At 41.4% G+C, this 16347-nt stretch overlaps 1 protein-coding gene across 1 annotated transcript; it reads left to right on the top strand.

Annotated features, from left to right (window-relative positions):
- Positions 1–3216: 3216 nt before the first annotated feature.
- Positions 3217–16096, top strand: pkmb (pyruvate kinase M1/2b). The gene is made up of 11 exons (XM_061774795.1): positions 3217–3371; positions 5053–5225; positions 5311–5402; positions 7808–7939; positions 7999–8185; positions 8653–8923; positions 9546–9696; positions 9779–9931; positions 10742–10908; positions 14723–14904; positions 15587–16096. Exons 2-11 carry the CDS (start codon positions 5081–5083, stop codon positions 15691–15693), a joined length of 1587 nt encoding a protein of 528 aa, XP_061630779.1. The 5' UTR covers positions 3217–3371; positions 5053–5080; the 3' UTR covers positions 15694–16096.
- The last annotated feature ends 251 nt before the right edge of the window (positions 16097–16347 follow it).

Genomic DNA, 16347 nt, shown 5'->3' with positions numbered 1-16347 from the left:
GGTCAGATTACACACTTGTAAGGCCTTCCTTCATACATATGTGCTTTTCTCAGTGTGCCGTAATCCACTTAAAAGAGTGTCTGGTAGTGGTGTGCTTTTTTTTCTCTCTCTCTTTTTTCTGCTCATTAATCCCTCTGAGTAGTTTATTGATATAAACGAAATAGCTGTAGAATAATATCTAGTGAAATAAAGTGGGAAGTTAAATACATTTTCTATATTTCCTTTCAATTACTGTGTTCTCATGATACAATTTGTTAGCTAATCATGTTAAAAGCTCAATGAATGACTACAACCCCCTGTGCAACTACAATATTCATGTACAAGAAACAAAGGACATATTGAGGAGTTCACAAGTTTTATTGAATTGCAATAGTCAACAGTAAAAAATTCAACTTTGTTGCGTGCTTTGTTGCCGGGAGAATATTTGGTCCACTTTCACTGATCAGCCACAAGAGGACGCTGTTGTTGAGAGAAGGGCTTGGATTTAGCTTTCACATACTGTAAAACCTGTTCAACGTGATCGTTTTGCAGTTTGGTATGCAAACGAAACAAAAAACGAATGAAATTCTAAAAAAAATATGATTTCTATTCATCCCTACGTCAAATGTTTGATTTACCACAATTAGATACTTGAGGGAATCAAAACGATTAGGAGCAGTCGTCATGATATAGTACGCCACTGCAAACTGCAACCGCAATAATAAACATATTGTCCAACTAACATTATTTTCATTGTAATAACAAGACATTTGCTACAGCTGTTTTATTCTATTTTATTATATTACACACAAGTTGTCATAATGTTACAGCTCTGCTTAATTGTATAGTAATATTGTGAAAATCCCACTTCATTCGGCCTATGACTGTGTATACCATACACTGCATACGGGGGAGGTTTGTGATATGGGCATCGGCCCAAGGCAGCATCCCGTGGGGAGCAATGACACGAGTTTGCCTACCGAGCAAACAGGTCTGCGGATGACGCAGTCAACATGGGGCTGCACTTCATCCTAGGACGCCTCGACGGCACGGGGACCTACGCGAGGATCCTGTTCGTGGACTTCAGCTCTCTGTTCAACACTAACATCCCTGAACTCCTCTCCTCCAAGTTTCTCCAACTCAGCGTCTCACCTGCCATTTGCCATTGGATTTAACGTTTCCTGGCAGGCACGACACAGCAGGTGAGGCCGGGGGACACCAACACTGGGGCGCCCCAAGGTTGTGTCCTCTCTCCGCTGCGCTTCTCTTTCTACACGAACGACTGCACCTCAAAGATGGTGACAAGTATGCGTATCGACAGGACGCGGAGCGGCTGGAGCTGTGGTGCGGCCGACGCAACCTGGAGCTGAACACGCTCAAGACAGTAGAGATGATGGTGGACTTCAGGAACCATCGGTCGCCACAGCTCCCCCTCACGCTGTCCAACTGCCCCTGTGTCAACCGTCGAGACCTTCAAGTTCCTGGGAATTATAGTGGGAGACCCACATCAACTCCATCCTCAAAAAGGTCCAGCAGAGGATGTACTTCCTGCGGCTTCTGAGGAAGCACGCCCTGCCACAGTAGCTGTTGAGGCAGTTCTACACGGCAGTCATTGAATCGCTTCTGTGTTCATCTACCGCAGTCTGCTTTGGTGCTGCCGCAAAGAAGGACAAATTCAGACTGCAATGGACAGTCAAGACTGACGAAAAAAGTATCGGTACCCAACTACCCACTCTTGAGGACTTGCACGCTGCCAGAACTAAGACAAGAGCAAGCAAAATCCTCTTGGACCCTCTACAACCTAATCTCCAGCTCCTTCCCGCAGGTAGGCGCTATGGAACAATGCAAACTAATTTCAACAGCTTCTTCCATCTTGACATCACCCTCTTCATCAGTTGACTTACAATTGCATTGTAACATGCTGCCAATTTTGCACATCGCTGTTCAGACACTCCTACATTATTCGGTCACTCACTTTGCATGCTGTTGTTGACTATTACTGGCCACGTATGGTGCTTGAGAACTCTCTGCACCATTTGCACAATCGTCACTGGACCAGATCATTGCACTATTAGTCACTTTAAACTGCTCTAAAGCAAAGCAAAGCCAAAAAAAATTTTTATTTATGTACATTTCATACACAAGATAAATCAATGTGCTTTACATCATTAAAAGCATTTAAAAACAAAGAAAGAAAGAACAGCTTATAAACATTTAAAACAATGAGAAAATAAAATGAAATAACATAAAAGTACAATTAAAACAGTATGCAGTGCAAGAAATATCATTTAAAAGCGGAAATGCTCCAAAAAGCATGAGAAAAAAGAGTTTTTAACCTGGATTTAAAAACATTCACACTTGAGGCTGACGTCACTTTTGTTGGCAATTTATTCCATTTGCGTGCAGCATAATAGCTAAATGCTGCTTCACCATGTTTGCTTTGGAAAATAACTCCTTTGCTCCAGGTAGGACCAGAACCATTTAAGGACTTTAACCATTTAGTCGAGTCACGTTTCCAACCTGTTCAGCAGTATATTATGATCTACCGTATCAAAAGCCGCACTGAGATCCAGCAAGACCAGAATTGACACCGTTCCCGAGTCAGTATTCAACCTTATATCATTTAGCACTTTGATAAGAACAAATTCGAAAACCGGATTGAAATTTCTCAAAAAGTCCATTTAAGTTGAAGAAATTGCTGAGTTGATGAAAAAATTACTTTCTCAACAATCTTGGCTATGAAAGGGAGATTTGAGATGGCGGTTTGTTGTCATACGAAGTTCCTTGTGTGTCTTGTAACATACTTGGCCGATAAAGCTGCTTCTGATTCTGATTTCTAGACTGCCATTTGCTCCTTGACTGCAAACACACCTTTTCCCTAGAGTATGTTGGTCATCTTAAAAGAAATGCAATCACATTATCGGAAATTTGATACATTATCCATATTTATACATATTCAAGATAAAATATAATAAAAAATGATTTGTCAAAAAAAATACATACATTATCCTTTTTACCCATTTTTAACTTGTAACTTAAATTGAGTAGAAAATGCGTTTATACATGGTAATGCATTAAGTTGTCAAGTTTTTTTTTTTTTTTTTTAAGATTTCCACGGTGTAGTTATTTAATCCGGTTATTTCGCTGCAGTTGTAGTCAGCATGACGTGCCGAACGACGCGGCCCTGTTCAAGGCACGTCTCCGAGCAGGTTCTGTTTTTCAGCATGTAGTGGCGGAGTGATTTCTCCCAAACCAGACGACCATCGCCTTCGTCGCGCACTACATTCTCTTGGTTGGCAGGAAAGTAGTTCCGGTCCGCCAAGGAGCATAAAATGCAGCCGCCGCAGTCCAGCAAGTGGCCGCTTTGGTTCCCTGCAAAGTTCATCCCGAAGGTGAGTGTGCACATGCAACTGTGGCTGTGAGAAACAGTGCAACAGGACATTTGGTAATAGTCTGAAGGGGGGAAAATATAGCTCTTTTTTTTCCCCTCTTAAATTGTCCTTAACACCTTCTGTTGTGATTGTCTACCCATTATACAGTATACCCATTCACAAAAATGTACAGTGTCAGGATATATATATTCTGCTTCAATTTAGAGTTCTGTACTCACGGTTTTTTGATAGCTAAAAATAAGTTAAAGGAATATATTTCATGAACTGTTTCGTTTATTACACGGATATGTTGCACCACTACGTTTTGGGTCGTGATGACAAAGTTAGAATGACATTCATTTTTTTTTTTGGGGATTTGTAAAACAGCTATGTTTTTAATTAGCTCCTGCAACTTTACATTGTGTAATCATTCCTCGTATGTTTGAATTTGGCTTCCATTGTATGTATTTTTAGACACTGTAATGCTAACTTTACGTTCCGTTATTCTGAGGTACCGTTCACTTTAATTTTTCATATTACACTGCTTTAAGAAAAAAAAGGAAACTTAAATTTTGCATATTGATTAAACACAAACACGCAAAATTCTTTTCAAAAGATCAATTCCTACCTATTCCTCTTTTAAAAAATAATTTTGATTGTCTCTTACTTACTATTCCAACTCTCAAGATGGTAAATTAGGCTTTTGTTAGCTGTAAACTTGAATCAATTGTATTAAAAAAAAAATAAACATCATTAGTTTATTTCATGAATAAATATAATTTGAATAGTTTTTTTCATTATATTCTTATTTATTGAGATGCACTTGTACTATTACAGGAAAGTTGCAAGTGCATACTAAACACTCTCCATGTTTGCCTTTGATATTTACTTCTGATTTCATGAAATATGATGACCAAATCTAATTTAAGCGTCCGACGTTTTTTTTGTGCAGTGACTTTTCAGTGTGATCACATCATTTCAAATGCGTGTGCTATGAAAAGGAAAACACAGTCATAGAATGTGTCCCACTGTCCAGCAGAAATACTCCCATGTGGTTATTTTTACGTCAGCATTTGGGGGCGAGAATGGTGCGCACCGACTCAAGCGACAGTTGTTCGTCATGCATCTCGCATACGGCAACTGTCGCGATTGTTACGGTTACCAGCAATGGAAGGCACGGTCGTCGTCTTTGTGACTGTGCTTCAACCTCGTGTCAAAAGTGACCTGCTCCTCCTCTCCTTCAGCTTCACATGAACTCCCAGCGGAATGTGAAGAGTGCAGCCAGGCAGGCACTTTGCTGTCCTTGTTGCTTTATGCACATGGGTTGTTTGATCAGCTCGCACAAAAACGTCTGTCCCACCAGTAAACACTACTCCACTTAGACCATTGATGTCCATTTTTCTCCTATACTTTCTTTACTGTTGGCATGAATGGAGATCAGTGATCATTTGTTGGTTTGTTTGATTTCGGAGATTTTCTCGCAAATTATTGGCTAGCATCCCTTTTTCAGCGAGCATATTTGGTATCTCACACCACAATTCGATGGTGCATGTGTGCCTAATATTTTGTCCTTCAAAGCTTGGCAGGCATGTCCTAAGAGGGAGAGTGTTCTGTCACAATTCTCCAATTGAGCTTGAATGAATGAACGCGCGTCACTGTTATCAATAACAAATCAATCGCTTCCTCTGACCTCTGTCGGCAGGCCTAATCCCGAAGGCACGTGTCCGATCATGTCGAAGTCTAAGGAGTCCTCCGTCATCCACACCCAGCAGCTGCACGCTGCCATGGCGGACACCTTCATCGAGCACATGTGCCTGCTGGACATCGACTCGGAGCCTGCCGTGTCCCGCAACACTGGCATCATCTGCACGATTGGTCAGAAATACGTTTCAAAAAATACGTTAGTTTTTTTGTCTCCTACATTGACAGTCTACATCTGTTGCAAAACGTTATCACGCAGGGCCTGCCTCTCGGTCCGTGGCCGTGGCCAAGGAAATGATCCTGGCCGGGATGAACATTGCAAGAATGAACTTCTCGCATGGCACACACGAAGTGAGCGCATTGGGGTTCATCCGGGACATCCTCGGTTTACTTATCGTTCTCACGGCAGTGGCGTAACACGAATTTTGTACATAAGTGCGAATGCGCCATAGTCCATCATGAACCAACGCTACGCAGTCGTTAAGTCATTAAGTTATTACAGTACACAATAAATAATGTCTTATCAGACACTTCTAGACCATAAATATAATACATATATTATAAGAAATATAATAGTCCACGGATGTGGAAGGCCCCGTGACTGCATTTGCCTCGGGCCCCCACGTGACTAAACACGCCCCTGCGCAAAATAATTCATTGCGCCTCATTTGTAACCGCAAAACTCCGTAAGCCGTAAACCGAAGACCCCCCTGTATGTGAAAATAAAATGCTGGGACACCGACCGCTCGAAAGAAAGAAAATAGGAAGAACACAAAAATTCAAAAGAGAATAAAGTAATAGAATTATGAGAATCAAGTTGAATGATTTCAAGAAAAGTTTCTAATTTTACAGAAATAAATTTGGATTACAGTACTACTAGACAAAAACTCATCATTGTTGTTGTTGTTGCTTCTGGTCTCAGACTATTGTTGTCAATGTTTTGTAAAACACTGTACATATTACGGTGGGGGCAGCGGCAGTATTCGCGACAGTCGTCAGCGTGCTGATGGTCATGTGGCCTGTAGCTGCCTGTAACGGGATCTCCTGTAGTTGCTTGTACGCCAACTGTGCGGCAGCTAGTAAGTGGCTAAGAGGCCAGTGTGTTGGCACGGGGGAAAAAAACCATACCCTGTTGACCTGTCACCTTTTTAGAAAGGTCATACTTCTTTGCCTTCACTGTCACCTGAGCGCACCAGGCGCGGTAAGAACCTTCAAATGGTACTGCTCAAAAGGTTAAAGGACAAGGTGACTTTCAGGGTGCTTGACTGCCTGTGTTGAGGTGTAATGCGACAAAACAAAAAGGTTTGTGTAGGTGTACCTAAGGTGATGTCTAGTTAGTTTACACTATGTGGAGTTGCAGCAACATTCGAGCAAAGTGGATGCACGAATTGTGTTGGGAAGGACATCGTGAAATTGACCTCACTTGTTAGTACAGCTATTAATAGTTTGAGAGTCAGAGAGTTGATATGGAGGCAATGCGGGGTGTGCGCCCTCACTGGAAGCACCGTACTCTCTCGTCCTTTCTCTTGTATTTCCTCTTTCGAATAGTCACGGCGTACATCCGAGAACACGTAATGTACGTGATTAACATTTAAATGAGAGGATATGTTATTTCGACAAACTATTGCAACTTCCCCAACAGTTGTGCAAGTGTGTTGACTCCGACTGAGCATCCGACTGTACACACACCACACACACACACACACACACGCATACACAAACCTTGAAGGAAATATTCTTCTAACACCTCAAGCAGCTGTTTTGGGACAGTGAACCCGACTGCGTCATGAGCTAAAATTGGTATTGCAGTTGTCGTTCCGGATTTACACCTCTTCTTGGCTTGCAATAAGAAAGCACTGCATTGTCAATAGATGCTGTTTTTCAAAGTATAGTACTGGACTACTTTAGCGAATAACTTTACATAATAACATACTATCGGACGATCTGACATTGCCACATTTCTAATTTTCCCCCAACCGAATAATGGAACTAGAGTGAGCTGTTCTTGAGGTTGAAAGCCAGTCATCATAAAACCTTTTAATTACTGCACAGGCTTAAATAAAGTGCTGATAAATACAATCGAACGCAAAACGTAAGACAACTGAACATAACGAAACAATTTAAGCAGTAACGTTAAAAACGATACAAATAAAATGAAAACAAGGGCTCAAGTCTCATGTGCTGTGTTGAAGGCCAAAGATTAAAAATGGTTTTGAAGGTGGGTTTTAAAAATGGATCGTGAAGGAACTTGTCTAATGTACACCGGGAGGTCATTCCAAAGTTGAGGACCAGCGACAGAAAGACCTTTTAAAGACTTAAAACGAAAAGAATCTAAAGTACACAGGCTGCCGATGGAAGGAGACCAAAATAAGAGTTCTGTTCCCTCTTACGTGTTCCGGTTACAAGGCAGGTGACAACGGGAGATGTTTGAGAAAGGACTGGTTGACTCCAAAGTGTCATGAAATACAGAAAACCTGCCAAGATGTAATGAAGGCATGGATTACTTTTTCAAAGTGCTGCTATGTAAGAAAAGCCTTCACCTTTGAGAGCTGTCTGAGGTGAAAACAGATGGATTTAACCACCACACTCATTTGCAGAACCATTTTAAAACAACTGCTACATTAAAAAAAAAAAATTAAAATAACTTGGAGTTAATCCTTCAAATACTGTCTAACGAGAGTGGTTTAGGCTGTAGATGTTAATTGACAGCTTTAGAGTTATTGTTCAATGTTCTTTGCTTGTAACTTGTGTGCCAGTACCATGCTGAGACCATCAAGAATGTCCGCGAAGCAACTGAGAGCTTTGGAGCAGGCTCTCCCAGCTACAGGCCAGTGGCCATCGCTTTGGACACCAAGGGACCAGAAATCAGGACAGGGCTTATCAAGGGTGTAAGTATTTCTTACTAAATCATCACCACAGCCTTAGTGACTCTGTACTTGTTGCTCAGAGTGGCACCGCTGAGGTTGAGCTGAAGAAAGGTGACACCATCAAGCTCAGTCTTGATGACAGTTACATGGAGAATTGTGACGAGAAGATACTGTGGCTCGACTACAAAAACATCACCAAGGTCGTCCAGAGCGGAAGCCACATCTACGTCGATGACGGTCTCATTTCCCTCAAGGTCAAAGACATTGGTAAGCGCAAAGATCAGTTAGAGCGACTGACTTTCTTGTCACGCTAACAGCAGTGGTGCGATGTAACCAAGTAGTAATACTTTGTTACTGTACTAAAGTAGATTTGGTTTAGTACCGTAACTACGGAGAGTCATTGAGCAATGAAAGGTTACCAGTACGGCGGTAAGGCTGATACAACGACCAGTCCTCAAGCAATTTAGAGCACTTTGTAGTGAATAATAGGGCGATAATCTGGTACAGTGACAATTATGAAAATGGTGTATTGGTCAAAAACAGATATGGGAATGATGCAGAGTGACGAGACCGCCACAGTGAGTGCACAAACAATGTAGACTGAATGAAGACTTTCTACTCCTTACTTTTTCAAGATATGTTCGTACATTTCTTCAATCTTCGGAGATGACAAAATGAGATAAAAATAGCGCAAGGTAAACCACGGTCGACAAAGTGAATTCTTCCCCTCCAAGGTCACGACTACCTGATGTGCGAGATTGAAAACGGCGGCATGTTGGGCAGCAAGAAAGGCGTAAACCTGCCCGGTGCTGCCGTCGACCTCCCCGCCCTCTCCGAGAAGGACCTTCTGGACCTGAAGTTCGGTGTAGAGCAGGGCGTTGACATGGTGTTCGCCTCCTTCATCCGGAAGGCTGCTGACGTGCACGCTGTCAGGAAAGCTCTGGGCGAGAAGGGCAAGGACATCAAGATCATCAGCAAGCTGGAGAACCACGAGGGAGTGCGCAGGTAAGTGAGTACTGACGCTTTGGGAATGAAAGACGGCGCCATTGGTCGTGGTAGTCGTTTACGTAGCTGACCGCAGCTGCTCTGGGATCAATTCCCACTTTTTCACAATCGCCTCGTGTGTGACTGCCGATTACTTTCGGGTACTGTCTGCTTTTCACCATAAAGCACGCTACGCGATGATGAAATTGGACCAGACCTATCGCAAAGAAATGACAGTTGGAGACTCACACATGCACATTGATCAATTGGATCTGTGGATGCCCTGAACAGTGACCCTGTATAGGGTTTTGATGCTGCAAATACAGTATATTGTATGTTATCACATTTATTAAAACATAAAAACATAGATTATAGTTCAATTGCTAAAGAGAGTGGACGTGGGTGAGAATAAAAGTGTGTGGATATTTTAAAACAGGCTCACTCAATGTACCCTCTACAATGGACCCGGCGCGGCGCGTACCGCTCCCGTACATTTTGCCCACAATTTGGCTATTTCATCCACAGGAACATGATCAATTATAAATACAGTCAAGTATCACACTAACAGGGGCAGTGGTAGAAAATGGATGGATGAATGGAAAATGGATTGAGTTATGAGAGTTTTCAATGATCTTGGTCGCAGATTTGATGAGATCCTGGAGGCGAGCGATGGCATCATGGTCGCCCGCGGAGACCTGGGTATTGAAATCCCAACGGAGAAGGTGTTCGTCGCTCAGAAGATGATGACCGGCAGGTGCAACAGGCTGGGCAAGCCCATCGTCTGTGCCACGCAGGTCTGCCGCATCACCGCAGCGGGGACGGAGAGCACTCTACTCCATTGGGGTCGTGATATCGCACGTTGTTGTTGGCCTTCAGATGCTGGAGAGCATGACCAAGAAGCCCCGTCCCACCCGCGCAGAGGCCAGCGACGTCGCCAACGCCGTGCTGGACGGCAACGACTGCATCATGCTGAGCGGGGAGACGGCCAAGGGTGACTACCCTCTGGAGGCAGTACGCACACAGCATCAGGTGAGGGGTCATCATGGCCTTTTAGCATCTTTTTACATCAATGATTCCTAACCAATGTGCCATGAGAAATCATCGGGTGTGGAAAGATGAAGGAAATGTTCTATTTCTTTATTACATACTGTACGTGTCACTGCTCAACTAAACAGAACAATTAAATGCTCTTCCACTTCATAGTAGCGTGTGCATAATTAACCTGTGTATCCACTTTTTTGTTTGTTGCTGTGCCATGAGATTTTCGGTATTCTAAAACATGTACCTGTTTTTCAATAAATGTTGGGAAACAGGTTTACTTGACAATAATCTGGTAAAAATTGTCAAAAAAAAAAACAAAGTCTTTCTGTTTTGGAAAATATTTACACACAATGCACACGTGGATATGGAAAAAAAATGACTTGCCAGGCCACTTAAACCCTCCTGTTATGTTTGTTTCTTTTGTAAACCCAAAATGTTAATGGGACCATGTGGCCCGTTGCATGTTTAAAGACCCTGTAAAGTCATTTTTATGTTTTGTTTGCAAATTCATGAAATCTATTTGAAAAGTATTTATAATTAATAAACATTTTAGCGTTACATTTTAACATGTAAAAATGAAAATAAAAAAATGAATTTACTAGAGCAGATTAACTTAAAAACAGAGGCACTTTATTTTGGGTCAGTTGTGGCTCAGTTGGTAGAGCTGACTGAACAACAATTTACACAACAAGTGTTTTCTGTATTTTATGCACGAATCGCATATTTGAAATTTCATGAGGGCCACAGAAAATGCCATTTAATTCTATAACTGCAACCACAATTTGTTTTTACGTTCAGATCGCCCGTGAAGCCGAGGCCGCCATGTTCCACAGGCAGATGTTTGAGGAGCTGCGTCGCACCTCCCACATGACCCGCGACCCCACGGAAACCGTCGCCATCGGCACAGTGGAGGCGTCTTTCAAGTGCTGCGCCAGCGCCATTATCGTTCTCACCAGAACCGGCAGGTTAGAATCTCTCTGCTCCACTATATCGCCATCCCACCGCCCCTGTGCGCCCCCCCAGAAAAGCCCCCGTGGCTCAAGTGGAGTGAGCCACTTCTGACCTTTTGGGAGCTGCACCCTGACATTTTACACGATAATTTTAACTCCCTGTTCATTCCTCTCACGAGGGAGTTTGTCTCCAAAAAAAGCATGTGATACAGGCAGCTGCGTAGCAAAGTGGTTATAATTGATAGAACATCACAGATGGGCATTTCTTACCAGCATTTAGCTGGAGATCGACTGAAGAGTAGGGCAGATACAGTGGAACTTTTAAAATATTTAGATTGTATTTTTCCCCATACATCCTGTCTATACAGGTTCCTAATTGATAAAGCCTTAGCTTGATGGCTCTCGCCAAGGCAAGGCAAATTTAGTTCTATAGAGCATTTCATACACAAAGTAACTCAATCTGCTTTACATTCAAGCATTTGAAAACAAAGAGCAAAAGACATTTCAAAACAAAGTACAGAAAAACAAGACAGGTTGCCAAAATTACTAAAAGAACCTACTGTGCAAGAAAGATTTTTTTAAAAAAGCTCTAAAATGCTCAATCATAAGCATGAGGAAAAAGGAATTGTTTTTTATCTCTTATCATTCACTCCTCATACACGACTGAAATGTTAAACCTTTGAAATCATCTACAATTGCAATGTATTCAACTATTTAATGAATGAATTAATAGTAACTGTCGACATTTTAATCTGCAAAGAAAATGTAAAAGCCCCTTTTATCAGAATAAATATAAATCACCTATTATCCAAATATTAGTTATCTTAAATTGTATTTAGGCTCCTACATTTAATACAGCAAAATCACATGACACTAATCAGTGTATCCAACAAATCTTAGTGCAGCTCTGCTTACCTATGACTTTGACAGGGTTGTGACATGTCAGGGTTGCTGCATGATAGTGTTTTCCACGGCGCAGTCCAGCCTCCGGAAATGTCATTTGAAAATGCCGCTGGGTCTTCGCCCAGCCTAGACGATCACGTCCTGAGCGGCGAAACTCAGCGAAGGGGCGGGTTTTATGGAAATTCGCCTCGCTGTTATCGAGAATGGTTCGCTCACAGACGCGTTTTCAGAAATAGACAAAAAAACAAAAACAAAAAAAAGATTCACTTCGTTGTTTCAGTTCTCAGTTGATGGGTGGGCAGGCTCTCCAGAGACTGAACTCTTTGTATACAAGCAATTAAAGTACATTTTCTATAATATGTTTCCTTTAAGCAACATTTTACCTTTCTTAAGTGTCATGCAAGTGTAAAAACAATTTCCACCACTGCTAATAGCAAATTAAGCACTCGCCCCTAATCTTGATGAAGGAAATCATTTTAGCCGTATTGTCTACTTTTTGAATCTTCTTCTTTTCCTCTCGGCATCCTTCATGTAAGCCTATCTCCTGCATCCTCCTCTCGAACACCAACTGCCATCATGTCTTCCATCACTACAGCCATAAACCTTCTCTTTGGTCTTCCTCTAGCTCTCTTACCTGGCAGCTCCATTCTCATCATCCCTTTACCAATATACTTACTATCGCTCCTGCGGACATGTCTAAAGCAAAGAAGTTTGCTCTCTCTAAAGTGTGTCACGTGCTACCGTTTTAGCCACGCCCCAAAATCAGGAAAACTGAAATGGTGAAAAACATTTTTTACACTGTAGCTCCACAATGCAGTACTACATACTGTGGTTCACAATCTTTGCACATTTTTAGCAAATTTTTTTCAAACATATACAGCGGCTGAAATAAGTATTTAACGTCACCATTTTTCCCACTAAATATATTTCCAAAGGTGCTATTGACATGAAATGTTCACCAGATGTTGGGAACAACCCAAGTAATCCATACATACAAAGAAAGTACAACAAATAAAACCAGAAATTAAGTTGTGTGCAATAATGTGAATATGACACAGGGAAAAAGTATTGAACACATGAGGAAAGGGAGGTACAAAAAGGCATGGAAAGCTAAGACAACACCTTAAATCTATCAATAATCAAACAGCAATCCAGCCCCTCGTCAGTGCAAATGAATATCAGTCCTTAATGATGGCCTACGAAAAGGTCTCACTGCCAAGGTGTGAGTCAAGACACATCTTATGATGGGTAAGAGCAGAGAGCTGTCTCAAGACCATCGCCAACTAATTGTTGCAAAACATAATGATGGTATTGTTTACAGACGCATATCTAAGCTTCTGAATGTTCCAATGAGCACGGTTGGGGCCATAACACGTAAGTGGAAAGCCACCATAGATTTGCCTCGATCAGGCGCTCCTCACAAGATTTCCGACAAAGGAGTGCAAAGAATAATCAGGAGAGTTGTCCAAGATCCAAGGCCCACCTGTAGAGAGCTTTAAAAAGACCTGGAATTAGCAGGTACTGTTGTCACAAGGAAAACAGTGAGTAATGTACTCCGCTGCCATGGCCTGTATGCACGCTCACCATGCAAGACCCCATTGCTGGGGGAAAAAAAATAAATAAATGAATCATTGAACTGTTTGGATACCATAATGCACACCACGTTTGGAGGAGCAATGGCACTGCAGATCACCCTAAAAACACCATACCAAGAGTGATGTTCGGAGGTGGGAACATGATGGTGTGGGGCTGCTTTTAAGCAAATGGTACTGGTAAACTTCACATAATTGATGGAAGGGTGAATGGGCAAATGTACCGAGACATTCTTGACAAAAATCTGCAAAGTTGATGAAAGTAAAATGAGGGTGGACATTTCAGCAGGATTACGATCCAAAACATACTGCCAAGGAAACTCTCAATTGGTTTCAAAGAAAAAAAAAACAAAGCTGCTACAATGGCCCAGTCAATCACCTGACTTGAACTGAGCGAAAATCTATGGAAAGAACTGAAACTCAAGGTCCGTAATAGAAGCCCATGGAACCTTCAAGATTTGAAGACTGCTTGTGTGGAGGAATGGGCCAAAACCACACCAGAGCAATGCTTGCGACTAGTTTCTCCCTACAGAAGGTGTCTTGAAGCTGTCATTGCAAACTATGGCTTTTTTACAACGTATTAAATAGATACCATTTGGGGTGTTAAATACTTTTCCCCCATGTCATTTCACATTATTAATTTCTGAGCTAATTTGTTCTGCTTGTTACTTGGGTTGTTCGTAACAGCTGGGGAAATGTTCATGTCAATAGCACCTTTGGAAATATATGTAGGGAGAAAATAGTGACGTGTTAAATACTTATTTCAGCTGCTGTATAATGTAGTTCGCAAACTATCTCTGAATTCATTTTACGGGGTCTAAATAAATGTGTGAAAATACACTTTTGTAAAAGACTGAAAGCAATTGTATTATACTTTAAAGTTAAATACAACTGAACTGGACTTACATTTACTGGACTGGATATGTTGAAGCTACTGCAAGCTGCACAGTTTGAGCATTAAATTCCTTTTTAGACATGTAAATGTGAACAAATAGGATGAATACATGAATGTTGTATTGGCAAAGACGTATTACTGTTCCTGTTAACGGCAATGTGATGATGCAATTATAGTTCAAATCAGTTTGAGGTGAATCTCTTAAAGGATTTAAATGATTCCTCTCTTGCAATGAAATAACATTTGCTTCTGACAGCAACAATATCATTTCAGTCAGTCAGGTTAACACAACACTCCTGAATTGTCATGTCTATGAATAACAATTGACACAAAGTAAGTCTATTTCCATATAGAATACTTCCAATCAACTGTTCTTTCCTAACAACATTTCAAAGTGTTAAAATGTTTCGGAAAACTTGCTTCGTTTGTGCTCCTTCAGGTCTGCTCACATGTTGTCGAGGTACAGGCCCCGTGCGCCCATCATCGCCGTGACCCGCTGCGGCCAGGCAGCCCGCCAGGCCCACCTCTACCGCGGTATCTACCCCGTGCTCTACACCAAACCCGCCAACGACGTCTGGGCCGAGGACGTCGACCAGCGCGTCAACTTTGCCCTGGAAGTTGGTGAGTGACAAGGAAGCCTGCTTGTAGGGAAGAAATTTTACATTTGTATTAGGTACTAAAATATAGTACCGTGGTGCTTTGACACCACACCACCACAATTTCCTTTTCATTCAAGTCATTGCTCGCAAGTCAAACCAAAAAACATCCGAACAATGGCTCGGATCTGGAAAAACTCATAAGTAAGGCACCTCGTGATTCTGGTTCCGGTCTTTTATCTTCATAGGTGGAGTTCACGCGGTCTCTCGTCATGTGTTTAGTCCTTCCCTGGTACACTGGCTTCCTCCTAGAATCTAAAAATATGTTAGGAAAACAAAATTTTGGGGGAAGTTCCCAAAAATTTCCATGGAAATTCTAGCTGGGTACTTTTGGAAATACTGGTTGGACTCTGGCCATGACATGACATTATTTTTTGGGGTTAAATAGTCTGGGAATCATTTTTTTTTATTGGACAGGAGGAAATATTACATTTTAATATAATGCAGTTTAAATTAAATGTATTATTACTTTAATTTAATATAATTTAAAAAATAATCAATAGAAACTTCAGTCAGCAACTCTGGACTAAAAAAAAATAAAAATAAATAAATCATCCATTTATGACAAAAAATCGACAAAAAGACAAATCGATCAGTCTCGTCAGTGCTTTGATAGTGAAATCTGTATGCTGTTGTTACCTGTGCAGGTAAACACCAGAGGTTCTTCAAGAGTGGTGACGTCGCCCTCGTTGTGACCGGCTGGCGTCCAGGTTCTGGTTACACCAACACCATGAGGGTGGTCCTTGTGCCTTGAGCTCCATCCAAGGACGACCTGAACCTGCACCCTCATGCTGTGTAACCCCTCACATGTAACCTGACTTTTTCTTAAACGTATGCCACTCATCCGAAAAGACATTTAATGATTTTGTTCACTGGCTCTGACTCCTGTTGGTCATTAATTAATAATTCATTGTCTAAATTGTGCTGCCAGAATCTTTTATTGGATACTCCTCTGTCATGTGTGATTTCATGGTGAACAACTCCATCTCCCGAAACACAGCATACATATTAATTACTTAATTTATAGTCCTTTTAATGTCCAACTGTTGCAATTCAAAAAGGAGTACAGTAATTGTGCTTCCTATTAGTGAAAAATTAATATACAGTAGAGTGACCAAGTGTTACCACCACATCCATTAAAAAGAACTCATGAAACATTTGTGTTTCTTGTCTATGTCTATGCAGATTTGAAACAGATAGTGTTACCATAATTAAATAGAATGTAAAGAATTGATGCTGATTCATTTCCATTTTTAAAACTTTTGATCATTTTTAATGATGTATTTATGAGTCAATTGTAATCCTTGGAAGAATACCTACCAAATCAAATATCTGGGTTGCTAGATTAAAAACTGCACACAAAAACTATACAGTATGTACAAAAGGAAACATAACCAGGTAATGAAAT

The sequence above is a fragment of the Phyllopteryx taeniolatus genome, chromosome 5 (assembly GCF_024500385.1).
Source record: "Phyllopteryx taeniolatus isolate TA_2022b chromosome 5, UOR_Ptae_1.2, whole genome shotgun sequence".
Classification (NCBI taxonomy): domain Eukaryota; kingdom Metazoa; phylum Chordata; class Actinopteri; order Syngnathiformes; family Syngnathidae; genus Phyllopteryx; species Phyllopteryx taeniolatus.
Note: the sequence above shows the minus strand (reverse complement) of the source record. Positions and strands in the feature narration are given on the sequence as shown.